The sequence below is a fragment of the Mytilus californianus genome, unplaced genomic scaffold (assembly GCF_021869535.1).
Source record: "Mytilus californianus isolate M0D057914Y unplaced genomic scaffold, xbMytCali1.0.p SCAF_61, whole genome shotgun sequence".
In the NCBI taxonomy this organism is placed as follows: Eukaryota; Metazoa; Mollusca; class Bivalvia; order Mytilida; family Mytilidae; genus Mytilus; species Mytilus californianus.
In genome coordinates, this window is record NW_026262714.1 from 73,195 (window position 1) to 91,781 (window position 18,587).

Genomic DNA, 18,587 nt, shown 5'->3' on the forward strand with positions numbered 1-18,587 from the left:
TTTAGAAAATGATAGTGCGAGTGGGGCATCCGTGTACTATGGACACATTCTTGTTTTTTTATAGTCATTATAATAATCATAAATTGATTCAAATCACGTTCTCAAAATTGTAGTTGTATTTTCAATTTGATAAATTGCTATCATTATCATAAATGGAACGTTAATTGAGCCAGTATATGGCTGAAATGTATTTGTTATAGTTTTTGCAATGACGCAAAGCCGTGGTATGAATTGTACTGCCTAATTTCATATGAATTACAGTCGTTACTTTTCGTATCAATCCCTTTTGTCATTACGAACAGTGTCAAAATAGTATACAGAAAACAAAACAAAAACAAAAAGTTTGTAAAACCTACTAAACGCACACACCAATGGCGTTCGAATCAAAGCAACCAGAAAATCAAATTAAATTCCAAAACAATATAAAAAGTATAACCGAGAATAATGGCAATAGATGAAATCAAGCTTAAAAAATTAATCTGCTACAAGAGTCATTACACACTCTCTTTCTATGTCTGTTATAATATTATATATCATAATCACATGACCATACATGCAGATGACATTTACCATTACCCGAATTCATGTTCTGAAAATGGTTCTTTCCCTTTACTCACCAAAATCTGAGTGAAAAGAATGTATCCTAGTGTGTTAAACAAGATGTTGCAATACTAGTTTTCAAAATCAGTAAAATTGCTTTTCAGTAAACTACATTGTAAATCTAAATTGTTTTCTTTTATCAGTTAATGACTTTTAATTCGAGAAGCTGAAAGTTCGGATACATACTTCATATTTCACATTTGGATTATTCTTATTTAGAGGTTAGTTTGTGATGTGACTGTATGCATATATAGAATTAGAAAAAACCATCAGCAGGGATGTTTTTTATTGCATGTAGAGCAATTTGCCATTCCATGCTAAACAGTTTTAGATGCAGACCAAATTGATGCATGCTTATACCGAATTAAGAATGTACAGTCATTCTGCCAGCGAGTCTTAAACAGTTTCAGATGATGGCTGTTTATGTATGTTGTTCAGTTAACAATACACGAATAGAGAATAACTTACAAACCTTGTCCAGTCATATCATGCATATTGATAATGTTTAAAAAGAAAACAGAATACACATTGAACGACTGGTGCAAATGTCATTCATGGTCTATTTTGCTTGTTTATTTTATGATTTCAGGTCCCAAAAAAAATACAGTGAGAGATTTCTGGCATATGATATGGCAGGAAAATGTTGACAAAATAGTGATGGTCACCCAACTGGAGGAAGAAGGAAAAGTATATGACATCATTAAGATATTGAATATTTGAGTTTTGAAGTCAATTTAGAGGATTAAAAACGAATTTTTACTTTCTTGTTAATTTTAAATAATTTTGAAGTAGTAAAAATGGAGTAGCACCCAATATAGATCAAAGTTTGCCGCGTTAAGGTTTTGACTTTACTTCCATGATCAGTGAGAAAAACAAAACGATATGAAAGTATTGTCAAACAGGGAATTGCTGCCTGGCAAACCTGAAAATTGATTACATTGAACAACTAATTACTGTTATGAATAACAAATTAGTTCTAACCAAAATCTGGAAACTTTCGTTGTTTTGGTATCGACTCTTTAAATGGAATCATTTATTGACCTTACGCAGACATTTCTTGAGAACGAAGTTTGAGAAAAATGACTGTTTTCCTGAATATAAATACAAGTCATTGGTTTGAGGGACTAGACATTACGTTTCGGCCGTAAGTGATTGATTTTAACAAAATCTGTACTGTTCTATCCTCAATTGGGATGCCACAACTTTGAATATTATTTTAATCAACATGTATATGTCAGAAACACACATGCTACCTTAACGTTTTTGTTAGGTTTGGCATCGACACTTGTCATTGTCAATAACTTAAGACCATGAATATATATCTAAATGCGGATTATATTGTTGAGCTAACGGCTGTCTTAACGACATGCATATGCCTTTTTAGTCGTATGATAACGATTTATCTTTATTTAAAACGAACAGTATCACTAAATGAACATATCTTACTGTACCTTTGCAGAAAAAATGTGACCAGTATTGGCCACAGACAACTAACAAGCCATTGATAGTAGACAAAATTATATTAACCATGGATGTAGAAAAGGAACACTCTGTATACATGTACAGGCTGATAAAAGTTAGACACAAATTGGTAATTTACACTTTGTTTTGATTAGTGTCAATTTTGTAATGCTGATTCGCAGGCAATTGTTAAACATCGTGTTTATCTATGAGAAACCAGCTTAAATATACGCCTTTACTACAACCACTATATCATAGTTAACTAAACAAGAACTCTCTATCAAAATTACTTTCACTTTTTTGTACCATAAAGTGTATACAAATTCTTCGATCGGTTTTTGACAACATGCCAGTAAACGGAGCCCTAGTGGTAGTTTTTGTCATCATTTGTTAACGTTTAAAGGAGTTAAGCTGTCTACAAAAAGTCAGTGCAGTACATATGTTGACAATAGAATGACGTAGTGCTTTCACAGTCAAGCATTTCAATAATTTGCTTTTTTCTTCTACAGGAAAAACACGAACGAAAGGTTCATCATTTTCACTTTACACAATGGCCTGATCATGGTGTTCCAGACAGTATAAAGCTGGTGAATTTCTATAGAGCAGTCACGAATATGAGCTGTGATCAGCCTGGACCACTTCTCGTACACTGCAGGTAATTTAATATCTATATGAGGCAACTGCTGTGTACATAAAATCAAAAAAACAAATGCAAAGGACATCGATGATCTGATACCATATTTAAAACAGCACATGCCATGTTTAACAGTTAAATTCAAAAACAGCTACAAAATTTCGAACTGAGAAAATATAGCGAATCCTTGATAATTATTATTATTTCATTTTTTCAGCCGTTGCTTTTCCGAAGAATCCAACAAGAAAGCGTAGCTGAATAGTGTGTTAAAAAAGAAATACTAATGCCAATTAATCAGCTTGAAAGGTACCAAAGAAGTCGCACAATATATGTTATACTGTTGGTTTACTTGCAATATAATCGTAGAAAAACCAATTCTTATCATTGAAAATGTTTCTGAAATGATTTTTTAGTGCAGGCATAGGCAGAACGGGTACATTTATTGCAATAGATTCCTTATACGAACATGGAAAATCAGTTGGTTATATTGATGTCAAGGAATATGTGAAGATTATGCGGAAGGACAGAATGAATATGATTCAAACATTTGTAAGTTGAATACGATATTTAATAGTTAAATCTTTAGTAAAGATACGATACAATATAGAAATAAAAAAATAAACTTTCCAGTTTAAAATACAACGTAATCCTTTATTTATTACATAGTTGTTGCAGTACATTCATAACTTAAATTTTTATTAGTTCATTAACCGTTTTAGCAACTTAACATATCAATAATGAAACAATGCCTGATTTGTTTTTATTTGAAACCACTCGGTCAATTATGACGACTGGATAAAATTTTATGCCATAGAAAAAAATAATGCAATAATTATCTATTTGGAGGTATAAAAGTCAATAAATGTATGGTCGGCTGTCCAAAAAACTATCCATCAAATAAAGCTAATATAGTAAGCATAAACGGGAAATGTATGACCAATAACTTACTACCTCGGCCTAAGATAAATGAATGGATGATAAATACGAATGACAAGGTATTTAATTCACAAGTTGTTATACTAAAACAACACAACACACTACAAAAACTACATTAAAAGTCCAAGATACTATAAACAGATAGAAATATTGAAGCGAAAGTTGATGCCTACACATGCAAGTATTGCTTATCAATGAAAACCATGAAATTTGTTATAAAGTTTTGATCGTAAACAGCGATTTTGGGTACAAAAACATCCCCAAAATCATGGATAAATCAGTTTGTTTTAATCGTGTGAATCATTGGGAACAGTGGGTTTTGATTGATTGTTGTAATTAATTTATGAAATGCACAATTGGAAGGTAATAACTCACGTTAATAATTTCAAACCGCTGGGAATACCCGTTGTCTGACTGTAATATGTTAGATTGAAGATATTTTTCTGATACCTGTAGTGCTATACGTATTGTTTCTGATCGTATCAGTAGCACAGTAGTCAGCACTTTTGTGTTGAGATGAAGTATCATTGATGTGTTTATTTTCTGTAATCTACTTTTTACATAATCTGTCGAAACATTAGGATTTTTCTACCCAGTAATAGATTACCTAAGCCGTATTTGGCACAAAATTTTTGAAATTTTTCCATTTGTTATGCTTTTCGGCTTGGTTTTTGATTTGCCCTTCCAACTATGAAAGCAACAGATCAGTCTAATGTAGACGAAAGGCAAGTCATGTGTACTTGAAATTCGTGTCTGGTATCTTTGTATATTTTTATCAAAATTCTAGTTTATACTAACAGTTTAAATATTGGTTATCAAATCATAGTGTCTTACAATTACATGATTGTTCGTCACAATACTAGTTGAGGACTCATATCTATTGCTTTCAAATTTTAGTTTTATATTTGTAGGAACAATACGAGGCTGTCTTTGAAACATTGCAAGAATTGTTTACCGTGCCAGATACATCTATTCCAGTATATGATTTCTGTAGTTACGTTCAAGAACAAGAAAATAACAAAGTTCCACAAAATCAAAAGACATACCGATTAGAGTTTCAGGTATATACAGTTGAAATAACCATAATCGATAGCCACTAACAAAAATATAGAAAGACAAGAAAGAACAGAAAAAAAATTGAGAATAAAACAGTGATAGACTGGTATTAGCAAAATTAATTACTGACTGCCGTTCAATGGCAACCGAAACTACGTGTCTAAGAATCTTGTGTGCTTTAATTTTGTGTAAAAGATAACTGTCAGAATAGTTTCTGTGTAAAAGTAATGTGAGTGGAATGTTTTGTTTAATCTTTTTGCTTTATGTTTTGTTTTGCGTTGTTTTTTTATGCTTTTTAAAATAATGATATATTTGCAAAAATGTCAAGCATAGTACTAGTAAACGAAAACACTGAAAATTTTTCTCAACACAAATATGTGGGTGCAAAAGTCATACTCAAGATGATGCAAAATTAGTAATAATCGTTAAAATCTACGTACAAAAGTATCAATATCTTTGTTCTTGATAAGAAGAATACAAACATTGATAATTCTGTAGTTTTTAAAAGAGGAAACAATTCTCAAATAAGCCACAAGAAGTAAGGGAGATTAGGGCAATACGACATTAAGGTATCAACCCAATGACACAGAAAACCTGAAAATAATCGGATTTTCTATATTCGAGACGACATAGATACATGTAGGTGTAGAGATTGTTGATATTAATATTATAAAATTGAGAATGAAAACGGTGAATTTGGCAAAGAGACGACAACCCGACCAAAGAGCAGAAAACAGCACAAGGCCACAAATGGGTCTTCAGCGAGAAAATCTCGCACCCGGAGACGGGCCTCAGCTGGCCCCTAAACAATAATGTACATTTTATGTATGCATATATAAAGTATACATATTTATACATACAATTTTGTGTCATATGTTTTTTTAATCATTGTATGTTAATGGAAAACACTACACCATACTTGTTTTAATAGAGGTTGCAAAGTCTTCGTCCCTCATACTCTGCTGACAATTTCACATCTGCAAGACTCGAAGAGAACATTTCAAAGAATGCAGTAAATTCTATTTTACCACGTAAGTGTATGGAATATATATCATGTTTTATTATTTATCTTATAGACGTGTATATTTTCATTTAATTTATATTTTTTTTTAACACGGTAGTGCAATGTAGTCAGAGAAAATTTTGTTAAGAAAACAATATATGCAGTTTACACAGGAGGCATATCAGCACCACAAGATATCTAGTATGTAAATACATGGTTTTAAATTTTTTTAATGAAAGCATATAGTAATCTGACGCTTTATATCTTGCTGTCATTTTCTAATAAATAATAATAATCATTCTACTTACATGATTTTGAAAGTAAACAAGAGCGCAAGTACTACCTGTTTAAAATCGTTTAAACAAATGTGCTGCTAAAAACGTGGTTTTAGTGGTAATAATTGGTTGCAATCTCCTTTGGATAATTTAAGATTGCTCAATATTATCTTTTTTTCAAAACGTCAGCAACATCATCAATAATACAGTTAAAAATACGTATTAAATTATAAAGCTCCAGCCTCCTTGATTGCCTGTTTAATATCATTTAAAAACGAAGGACCACAACAAAGACGCGACCAAAAGTTGATTCACTGACTTAACCGATACTTTTCAAATTAACGACTGTCGTAAATCATTGTGGAACATTTGGCAAATCCGCTCCCGATTGGTAAATAAATTATTGTTAACGTGTTAGATTATGAATTGAATTAAGAGATAACTGTATTGTATTTGAAGCATTGCGGACTTCCATCTTTAGTTTTAGTATCGCAAATTGAGTTTACCTGGCGACGCGCAGCGGAGACACATAAACGGATATTTGCGACAGTTAATCTACCGATGGACATCTTCAAAGCTTAAAAATTAATAAAATGCAGTTATCTCTATTCTAATGCAAAATAAATACATAATTCAATTTAAGTCATTATTTCAGTGTAAAATGTTCATTAAACGAAAATTCCGCGAATTGATGTTATCTTCTTTGGCCCCTAAACTAGGTGACGTCATAGGTATGCTTCCGGCGGTAAACGTAAAGACCGGGCGTTTTCTGGCTTCCTGACCGCCTCAGAATGTAATACAATTTGATAAAAAGAAGATTTCAAGGTGCACAATGTGAGTTTTTTTGGAGAAATCACATGTCAATACATTCCGGAATTTAAAATGTCGGCTTCCTTAGTTACAGATGAGGAGATAGAGAATTTTACGCTTACCGTCATCCAACATATCCAGAAATCAACGCCACTTTGCTTATTTGAATATTATACTAAAGAAATCGGATACGGTTCACGGAAATTATATTGAAATGATAGGGAATTTTGAAAAAAAATGTCTGTTTTAACTTTAATTTAAGTGATAGACAGGTTGCGGGGACAGAAAATAAATATACACAACAAAATACACCATTTAAACGAAACATAATGACTGTCGTTGCAAAAATCAAGGTTCCTGAGCTATTTTAAAAATCGAAGCAAGAGGCTTTTAACATTGCAGTATAAAATACAGGCTAAAATGGCTGAAACGTCAAATTTGCAAACTTATGTTGAAAATTGGCTAACAAGGTCATTACAAAAACAGGTTGCGGGGATGAAACTTGAAACTTGAATGTCCAAAAAATAAGCAAGTCCAAACCTTGTATGTGTAGTCGTTGAACTCTAGGTTCCCACGTAAAGTTAAAATGCCCCTATTTCAAAAAGAATAAACTCACGAAAACACGAAAAATTCTCTAAATTCGCGTTCATTGTTTTGATTCTGACCGTCTGTCAACTTTACGGAAATATCAGAGGGATTATAAACAAGGACTCTGTGACGGGTAACTTATAATATCCGTGTTTTTAAGATTTTAATGATATCAAGCCAGTCCAGTTCAAACTATTATCACGTGGTCCAATACTCATTTACATATTATGAATATCAATTAGCAAAAGTACTACTAAGTTCTGGCTGTGATCAGAACCATAATTGCATTAGAATTAGGATCGCTCGCTCAAAATGATTATAAGCAATCTGTTTGTCAAGAGCATGATCGTTTATCATATGTTATTTTTCGTCTCTCTTTTAGACTTTTTAAGACTGTTTGCCTTGCAGATTTTTAGTAACGACATTTTGAATAAATGAACATATTAATGAATATTTTTGTTGAATTGGATAGGAATAGAAATTTAGCCTAGCAACAGGCCACCTTCCGACCCCTCATAGATTCGTTGCAAAAAGTGAAATAACAAAACAACCGAACTCCAAGGAAGATTCAAAACGGAAAGTCTCTTCTCAAATGACAAAATCAAAAGCTCAAAGACATCAAAAGGATGGAAAACAACTGTCATATTCCAGATAGTTCTTAACGACCAAAAAGCGTTGCATTCTCTCTACCCAGTCATCGGATTTACCGTCCTCATTCTGACCGGACGCTTTTACAGTTTGATAAGAGGCCATAAATCCAATGCTTAGTGCTGACAGAATGCTATTTTGTCTGCAAGCAAAATGAATAAACTCATTGAGGGGTGCCACAAAAATGCGAAACGCCGATCTCAGCAATTATGCAATTTGATGACGAGAGATATATTTCGGAAACTTACAAATTTGATTCCTTTTAAGTCTTAATCCGTATATCGAGACATGCTTCCACAGACATGTTTTGTAATACATCTGTTGCGAGAAATTTATTGGAAAAAGTATGACAAAAATTCTCCAACGTAAACGCAAAAAGTGGTAAGTCCATAAAAACTGACAAACTTTAGACAATATCAACCAACTAAACGAATGGAATACAAATGTCATTTTGCTGACTTGATTTAATAATTGATGCAGATATATTGAAGAATATGCTATAATATCCCATAGATGTAGGTTTACGCACATTTTATTGTTTATTTAAAATCGAAAAAAAAATAGATATCATGTGATAAAAAAGTTTTAAATCCTGCATAAAGACATAGCATGTATACAAAATGCCTCAAGTAGACAAAACATCACGAATGTGGATACAGCGTTTTTATTTTTTGGTGCTATGTATCAACATAAGGGACGAGTGAAGGCTTTTATGTAACGTCTTAAACTATTGATTTGGGATTATGTTTTAAACATATTCCTGTTTTGGTTTTTTTCCGTTTTTACAAGACTGCTCAGATCATTTTCATTTGCATTGTAGATGATGACTATAGGCCATATCTCATGTCCTTTGGTAAGAACAAAACCAATTACATAAATGCAGTTATAATACCAGTAAGTGCAAAGTTATCAGTATTTATTTACCATGCAATATGTGTTCCGGTCATATAAGTTGGTCTCATTAAACAAGTTTACAGAACGAATTAAGTAAAGCTTGTGAAATAGTTATTTCTAAGTGTAACCAGTTTGTAGACTACCAATCACTTTCTAATCGACCTGTGATGAATATGTGTATCACATGTATCATTGTGAATCATACAACATTCCCGTGTTGGTGTATTTAAAAAGTATATAAAGTTTTACGTGAACATGTAAAACATTTGGTTTCCGAATACGTGCATGCAAGTAGTCCTTTGAAAAGTATCTATGCAAAAAATAATGGTTCTGAAGTATATGAATGCGTAATCATCTTTCATGCATAATGTGATACTGCACTAATTTCGACAACATTATTTTCTTCAAAAGCATATTATTGTAGTAATTTTAGGTAAATATATAAATCTTATTATTTTTAGGGATACTCAGTACAAGGAGCCTTTTTGGTTACCCAATGTCCATTAAAAGAAACTGTGGTTGATTTCTGGACAATGGTGTATGATCACGACTCCAGTATTGTTGTTTTATTGGATACACTTAATGAAGTGAGGCAATTACGAACAATTTAATTATTTCTTTTCACAACACGATCATGACTATATGCACAAATCTAACTGTTGGTGGCATAATAGCTGACAGTCATCTGGTAATATTGACCTGTAAAATGAAAAGAGCAACAGTACTTCAAACATATCAGACGGCTTTAATTTTATTGACGATAAGTTTTACATTTTCAAAAACATTAAGATGATCAAACTTTAAGGATAAATGAATCAAACATGAAATGAGTCACCAATACATGCGGGAAAGTACATACCTTGAATTTCAGAATTCAGAATGATACATGAAAAACTTGGACGCGCCTATTTCTAGCCACGTAAAATACATGTTCCGTATATTGTCATCGGAGTTCTTGAATAAGAATGACGGAACAGAAAGAAGATCAACATTGTTAATTTATGTCACCACTAAGTCTATAAGACAAAATAATAAATAACGTGTCTAGCATTTAAAACTGTTTAAGTTTAAAAACAAAACGGTTTACAATACCTATTTTGTAGCATGCATCAACAACTAATCGAATCTCGATAGTTACAACGACATGTAAATCTTATCAATATAATATATATTCACTAAACATTTGTACCATTGTCATACATTTTTAGAATGGGATGTATTCAGGCAGTTTTATTCGTAACTATCAGTATATATAAAAGTAAATAGCTTGAAATAACACCCGGTTTTTGGTTCGGTTCGCGTTGCTCAGTCCATCGTTTTCTATGTTGTGTTTTGGTGACTGTTGTTTGTCGTTTTGTCGTTTTTCGTTTTTGCAATGGCGTTGTCTGTGTGTATACAGCTTTCAGTTGGAGTACTAATTTCCTTATGTGTCTTCCGCCTCTCTTTTATTGATGCCAATTTAATTCTATATTTATCATATGATCTATTTAGCTAACCGAATGTTATTATGATTTTGCATTAAAAATGCATTACGTCTGATTGTTTCAAAACATATACGTTACGGTATACATATTCATGACTTCCAACATATGCAACATATGTATTATATGTGGTACGTATACTATTTCCAGAATATGCAAAGCCCGGTCTGCATGCGCCGCTATTACAGACAGGTTGAACAAAATGAATTTAGACTGGAAATTTATTGCGTTTTGTCTGTTACTTAAAACACAAAAGTAAAAGTTTACTGATAAACATGTACACCGAACACAATATAAAATATTGAAATCGGCGAAAATGTATATCCTATAGGCTATAATCTTCAATATCATTTCTATATGAAAATTTAAAAGTACATAACTGCTAACTGTGATAATAAGTTTAGGCTGAAAACAAATTAACGTTTTATTTATATTTGGTGGTATTCGTGTTTGTTGCAGATCTTTCATAGTTTCAGTTTAAATGCAGCTACAACGTTATTGATACACTAGGGACAATTCAGACATATTTTGTCTATAACGACGTATGTTGACCTCTTGACGTCTACTTGTTATTTGTGTTGTTGGTTAGCCTTTATCAATTACGTATAGCCAATTCTCATTATACCCCCGCTTTAAAAAGTGGGAATATAAGTATTTACCTCTGTCTGTCTGTCCATCCGTCAGTCCATCCGTCAGTCCGTCCATCCGTCCCATGAATAGTTTTCGTCGCATTAATCTCAGGAACTACATCATATGGATTTCTGAAATTTGGTTTCAGGATTTATATAAGTCAGCAGTTTCACTTGTTTTAATTTTAAGTCCTTAAGAATAGATAAAAATAAAAACCTGATAGGTTATGATATTTTTCAAAATTGTTCAAATGATGTTTTTGGCGATGAATATTTCAGGTCATAATTCAACATATTATTTTCTACGTTATTAAGGACAAAACGGACCGTTCGTTTTGTCTTCAGTGTATAGTGTTTAATTGTAAACTTACTGCTTCCGTAACATTGTAATGTAGTTGGTACACGTTAGTACATGTACATGGTATATCCTCATGCTTATTATTAGTTTGTCGGTTGTCTTTGGAATCTAAAGCCACATTACAGACGGTTCACGATAAATATTATTATATAATGATAACAAGATTAATTAAACGCTTATCTTAAACATAATCACGAAAAAATAATTATATATTAGCCTGTCACATGTAGTGTGTCATCTGGTGTTCACTGAGTCTAAATATTCATTTTTAAAAGTCCACAGTTAATTACTTTAAATATATTGAAAAGATGTGACCACATAAATATATGAATCAAGTAAATAAAATAGTATTCAATACTTACATCCCAGCTCCTTTGTTCTACCAGGGGTGATCTGAGTCGGATCACCCCTACCAGATTACCCTAGCTTGAGTTGCTTTGTTCTGCATGCTTTTCCTTGTTCTGTAACATTTTGGCGGGAATGACAAATCCACAATAAAACTTAGAATTACTTATACGGAAAAGACTTACTATCAAAATTTATGTAGTAAAAATCCAGTGTCTATGCTGGGATTCGAACTCAAGACCTGTAGCATATAGAACCACGATCCATACCCCTACACCAGGACGACTTGATAAAAACTCTGTGTTAATTTAACATGCTTAACATATTTAAACAATTTGTCCGGGGTTCATTAAGCGTATATGCTATATAGAAATAAATAAAGTATATTATATTTATTGTGTGGCGTTCTAAACTAGATTTTATGAAGCGTAAATGGTTTTACATCTTATCTAGAACAGCTGGGATGTAAAATAGTTATCCCATTCGGACTTGTTGTGTCAGTGTAAGATCACCCTCTGGCCTCCGGCCATATGGGGATGATCTTACACTGACACACCGCGTCCTCATGGGATAACTATTACTTATCAATCTGAAATAACAATTTCATAATTCGGTTTATTTTAAGGATGCTCCATTATGGCCAAGAACAGAGAAAAGACTGGAGTTTGAAAATTTTAACATTGACCTTGATATTGATAAGACACCGATAGAAGTTCAACTTTCTATTGTTCAACGAGTGGTAAGATAATAAGATTAGTTTTAAACTACAGAAGAATTGTTTATTTGTCTATGTTTAGGACACACATGATATTATTTGTTGCATGCTGGTTTGAATGTTCCAAAGCGTACACCAAGACGTCATAAACAACGAAAATTCAACAGACGACGTGACGTACGAGCAATGGAATAACTGATGGTCCTTTAATCTAATCGACGAATTGAAACATTACACTTTGCAATTTTATAAAAGATCACTAGTTTGATAATGTAATATAGCACAGCTTGGGACTTATATTTATTTAATAAGAAACATGTAGAAAAAAAAATTGAGCGCATCTGTTGTAATTCACTTAGCAAATAAGCATTTACTTATGACAGACATTCTTGTACCAATCCATACCCAATGTTGTAAAGAAGCTCATCATAGATATCAGGTTTAAGAGAATTGATTCACAGCATATTATATCAAAATTGGTACAGAGAAACAACATTTTATACATTTTAAAGGACAAAGCCAGCGGTATAACACCTGAGAAAACGTGGATATTTTTATAGTTAATATGTAGTAAACATGTCATTTTTGTACAAAAAACAATGACACTGCTCGGCTGAGAGGACGTAAAGTGATATCGAGTGATTATTTTTTGTTTGCTTAACGTCCAGTTGCAAATATTTTATGCATGTTAAGGACGATTATACATATAAACAGCTGAAGTATATTTATCTTCTTGTAATGAAAACATTACTACCCACTATACACTATGCTGAAACAGAAGGAAAGTATCTACAATTTGATTTCATTTTTGTATGTTTAAGAATAAACAAGATAAAAGATCTATACGTGTGTTCTGCGCAGAGCAATGCGAAAGTGGCAACTCTTCGCTACCTTCTACAGCTGACATGCTGGCACTGTTGCAAAGAGTGATTGATCAACGAAAACATCACACAGGTCCAGTGACTGTCGTTTGCAGGTATTTTAACAAGCCCACCTCTTGAGGTTGTTCGTAAATACAAAACAGACTTCGAAAAAAACAATTCTAAACTGCAATACTGTTACATAATCATGTATTGTTTATGAAATATGCTATCATATTCCTTAATAAACGTTCGTTCATTAATGAAAGTCTTGAATAGCAACAATGTTAGCTCTGTTATGCTAAATAGAAAAATAGTGGAATTGCATATCAATAGACATTCTAACATGAAATTTCGGTTTTAGTTTATTGAAACAATAATTCACCATTTCAGATTAATAAATAACTTTAATTTTTCTATATCGTTGTTTTCCTCATTTTAAATATTATGGACGAAAAACATATAAAAAATGTATGTTGAAAATTATCGCCTTAAACATGTTAAAACATTACAATTAGACGACATAATAGTGTCTGTTATCTTTGCACTTTAAAAACAAATTTCCCCTATTTTCAATATTTTGATAGAGATAAGCTATAGTGTTGATATTTAATTACTTTCATGTTAAATGCATACATTCTCTCACTTTCCTTATTTACTAACATTATCGCGGATTTGTTAAATGAGCAATGTATGTATAATCAACATGTCCATGTATTTTCCAGCAATGGCGCAACACAGAGTGGACTGTTTGTTGCATTAAGTTTGATTTTAGAGAAAATGAAGATAGATGATCAAGTCGATGTGTTCCAAGTTATAAGAACAATACAAATTCGGCGACCAGAATTTGTGACAAATTTTGTAAGTTTGCAAGGACATAAATCAATATAAAACACATAAATACAACAGCAGCTATCGAGCCATATTACGGAATTGTCATACTATTGTCAGGGTTACACAAACATCACGTTTTAAGTAAAAGTTCACACAAATATGTTTCAACCTTACATTATACAACCTAACGTTTCAGTGTAGTACACAAAAATATGTTACATTTCCCAAATTACCATTACCCATATACTAATTCATTTAAAAAAAAAAGATGTGGTATGTTTGACAATAAGACAACAACGACCAAAGACCAAAATGAAGTAGATGTACGCGTTAGTCACCGTTTAGTCTTAAAAAAAAAAACAGAACGACTACCGTAGAGTAAACTATAAAAGGCTTCGAAACGATTTTTTAAAAAAAAAATCCAAACAAAAAAAAAAACTACAACTGCTTGATTTATGTTCTATACAATAAATGAATAACAAATATGATAGACATAAACTAACTATAACTACTGAATTGGTGAGACTTGAGAAATGCACATATAGGATATTTTGGGGGCGGGGGGGTAAACATGTTTGTAAGCCTTCATCCTTCATCTAACCTGGAGCATTAGTGTAACAGCACAATATAAGAACAAACTACAGTAAAACTTCTCTAAACCGGCCCCTCTGAATACCGGTTCTCCCCTCATACCGGCCAAATCAAGAAGTCCCGGGCGATTTGTATTCCATTAAATGGCCATGTAACCTTCTAAAACCGGCCACCCCTTTAAATCGGATACCGGCCGGTATTTTTGTATTTGGTTAATCAAATTTAATCTCATAAAACCGGCTTTGTCATCTGAAATCACCGAGCTGTTTACATAATTGTTATGTAATCAAAGAAGATAATCCGGTCAATCAGGTCACCTGCAAGCTGACTGAATACTGTTTACTTCTCAAATTTCTTTCAATACCCAAGCTAATTATGTGTACATTAGTGTAACAGCACAATATAAAAACAAACTACACGCGTATCAACATCAGATCGACACAAAGCACAAACAACATAAAGACTAAAGATTAAAACTACCGATTTAAGAGTACTCAAGTTACATGTACTGAAAGCTAGTTCTAAGCCCATCTCAGCTAATAAATGAACAATACTGTCTCTTAGACAAAATCGATCAGTACACATCCAATGGATTTAGTGTAAAGACGTCATAAACAGTCTGTGAAAAACTTGAATATATGGAAACGAAATAAATTAGAAAAAGTCAACAGAATGTAGGACAGTTATTGGGCATATCTGTTTATGAATATTTAGTTGTGTTTTAATTACTGAAAAACAAAATATTTGTTAGTATGCATTAAAAGCCTTTTCCAACATGAGCATGTATCTATCAAAAATTAAAAACACAACTTCTAAACAACAGAGCATAGAATAATACCGTCCCATAGTTATTCATGAAAATGAGCCACGTATAATGAGGATATTTTATGTTTTAAGGATCAGTACGAGTACTGCTACAAGTGTATCAAAGATTACCTAGAAGAACAGTCAGTATATGCGAATCTTTAGTGTATAATGACAGTGCAATTGACTGTTTGAGTAAGCAAAGGAATTCTTAACACTTTCATTTTGTAATCAAATATGAAAAGAATGAATTAACAGTGTATGGATTGTTGTACAGAAGTCAAAAGTCAATTTATTATTGAAATAATAGATATTTCAATGTATGAATATTATCATTATCTTCATTATCATGTGAATGACAGATCCAGTCGCATACTGGAAAAAGTTTGTCATATTCTTGCATATCCGTTCAATGAGACTATTATTGTTATCCGGGTTTTTTTTTCCCGTAATAAAAATGTACCTACTGCATTTCAGTATTTTTTTGTTTTGAAACAATTTTAACAATTAAGATTATAACACAATGTTGACTGCTGTGTTCCAATTTTTTTTAGATTTTTACCTATTATGTCTGTTTGTTTTGCTCACACATTGTTGTCAATATAATGGAATTCTATGCGACTTTCATAAAAGTGAGAGGTTTAGCTAGCTATAAAACCAGGATAAATCCATCAATTTCTACCTAAGAAAATTCCTGTACCAAGTCAGGAATATGACAGTTGCATTCGTTTGATGTGTTTAAGCTTTTGATTTTGCCATTGGATAAGGAATTTCTGTCTTTAACTTTCCATTGAGTTTCGTATTTTTGTTATTTTACTTTTTTTGCTATTTTTCTTCCATAATGTTCTTGGAAAAACACTATAAAAGGAGAAAAAACGAATACCATACTGTGTAGGAGAACGATTGGAATGATTAATAACTATATTGAATACATGCCGCATCGGTAGGGTTCGTGCTGTCAATATATCGTGTTATAGTATACACTTATTGACTATTGTTTGTCTCTTCCTCTATTACCTTAGGTTTAAGGGTTATATTTCAACTTTTACAATTTGAGTGTGACCTTGGTATCTTGGAACTTTTCCTTTACAAGTAATGCACTTTTTAGTTGAGCCTGAACATAATAAATGAATAACTCGGAAGTATTTATCTTATACAAAATGACGTATCAAGAATGTAATGCCGAAACAATCAATTCATCCCTGTCATTAAAGTGACAACCTAGACAAACACTAAAAGTTATAATGTAGAAGCACCAGAAATCAACCTGGTTTTGATGCGGTTCATGTTGCTCAGTCTTTAGTTTTTCTATGTTGTGTTTAGTAGACTGCTGTTTGTCTTTTCATTGGTTCTCGTGTTTTATCTTCGACTAATGAGTTCAAACATCGCTTACGTTAAAGCACGCGACATTTAAGTGTAAGAACAAAGACTGGTTGGCACGGAGTCCGGGTAGGGTAACATTTTACGGATTGTTACCTTGTGAACTTAGACGTTAAAAATCCGGCTTTGCGTGTCAGTACTGATAGTCATACTACATTATCATGTTCTAGTCTTCAATATGAATTTTACTGCCTACTTGACGTTAAACAGTCATTCATCCATCCATAAACAATGAGCAAAATTCATACAGTAAAGTAACCGTTAAAAACCGGGATAACAATCATTATGATAACATGTCAAACAATTTATAAAGAAAAATGAAAGTCCGCTTTAAACTAATAATAGCATCACATTACTTACAGTAATGATATATTGTGTTGTAAAATGACAAGATATGATCGAACAACTGACTGTCAATGATATTAAACCTTTGTCGTATTCTGTTTTCCAATCGTCAGTGGTACCTCCTTGATCGTTTAATTTCCCAGATATACAGATTTGTTATTGTTGCTACCGGTTTTGTGATTTTTTATCTTAGCAATAAGAGACCCGAAAAATTGCAGCCATAATATTCCTTTTCGTTACATTTTGTTGCAATGTCCACTCAAAAAGAAAATTATTACCACTTCTTTACACATTTCTTTTAAAGACCTTTTGATATTTTTCTGATTGTGATTTTTACACTGCCGCTTCTGTTATTCAACATGGTGATATGATATTTGGTATACTTGATATATGGTATTGAACAGTTGAAGCGCTTTTGAAACTCAATATGTTGAACTAGACACTCTTTCATCTTGGAGTAATCTCCCCGTATACTGTTTTCTTGTTATTGCTACCCCTCACAAACCACAAAATATATCGGTTAAAAAAATTCTCAATTCTTCCTCATAATAGCAAGCTAAATTTGGACTAAAGCGACCCGGTTACATGTAGTAAGAGTTATGTTATTTCCCTTTGTGTGTTTCACTTGAGTGGTAAGTTGGTGTAAACTGGAAGACTTAGAGACCTAGAGTATACTGATATGACGTCTTTAGTCCATCAAAAGGAAATTGCGGCCAAGGTAGAATTCGAATGTTTTGATAAAATTTATTTCAGAGAATGACCGAGATTTAAAATTTTCAAGAATTTCTTTTGAGTTCTTAAGAATCCACACATGGTTAATGCCACTTCGCGAGTAAACAGTATCACAGTATTTACTGCGTATTGTTAATTAATGTTATTGACAATTCCTTGGTAGAACACACAGAGGAGCTGGCAATATACCGTTGTTTGTACGGAGCTTTGTGAAGTCCAGGTATTCAAAAAACAAATTAGGTAAGTCATCAGATGTGTTGCTCATTGAAATATTAAATGAGGCCATGTAGGACTTATGGTTTGCCAAGTTCTCGTCCTTATCACAAGTTACGTTTTTGTACTTGGGATTACCCTAGTATTCATTAATTCATAATTCTTTGATTAGTCACTCGTAGCAATAGGATTTGCTGTAATAGACAAACACAATATTTTTTGAAGCTTTGTCAGTAGAAACAACATGTTTATCGTGAAGAAGGGATAGATATTTCAGAGGTTATTTGTATCTGAATAAGGACTTAGGTCAAACATTTACACAGTTTATCAACTTGTGGATTCGACGTTATATCAAATACCTATCTGCTTTAACCCATTCTGACAGAATGTCTAGT

At 32.5% G+C, this 18,587-nt stretch overlaps 1 protein-coding gene across 1 annotated transcript in view; it reads left to right on the plus strand.

Annotated features, from left to right (window-relative positions):
* The window catches only part of LOC127707266 (receptor-type tyrosine-protein phosphatase T-like), a 42,294-nt gene extending 26,607 nt beyond the window's left edge, over positions 1 to 15,687 (plus strand). Inside the window, exons 17-28 of the mRNA XM_052211805.1 lie at positions 1,190 to 1,287; positions 2,060 to 2,191; positions 2,571 to 2,716; positions 3,109 to 3,244; positions 4,543 to 4,692; positions 5,619 to 5,718; positions 8,832 to 8,905; positions 9,367 to 9,492; positions 12,344 to 12,457; positions 13,255 to 13,409; positions 14,019 to 14,154; positions 15,616 to 15,687. Of these exons, the coding sequence (XP_052067765.1) occupies positions 1,190 to 1,287; positions 2,060 to 2,191; positions 2,571 to 2,716; positions 3,109 to 3,244; positions 4,543 to 4,692; positions 5,619 to 5,718; positions 8,832 to 8,905; positions 9,367 to 9,492; positions 12,344 to 12,457; positions 13,255 to 13,409; positions 14,019 to 14,154; positions 15,616 to 15,687 (1,439 nt within the window). The remainder of the gene's footprint in view (positions 1 to 1,189; positions 1,288 to 2,059; positions 2,192 to 2,570; positions 2,717 to 3,108; positions 3,245 to 4,542; positions 4,693 to 5,618; positions 5,719 to 8,831; positions 8,906 to 9,366; positions 9,493 to 12,343; positions 12,458 to 13,254; positions 13,410 to 14,018; positions 14,155 to 15,615) is intronic.
* Positions 15,688 to 18,587: the final 2,900 nt, after the last annotated feature.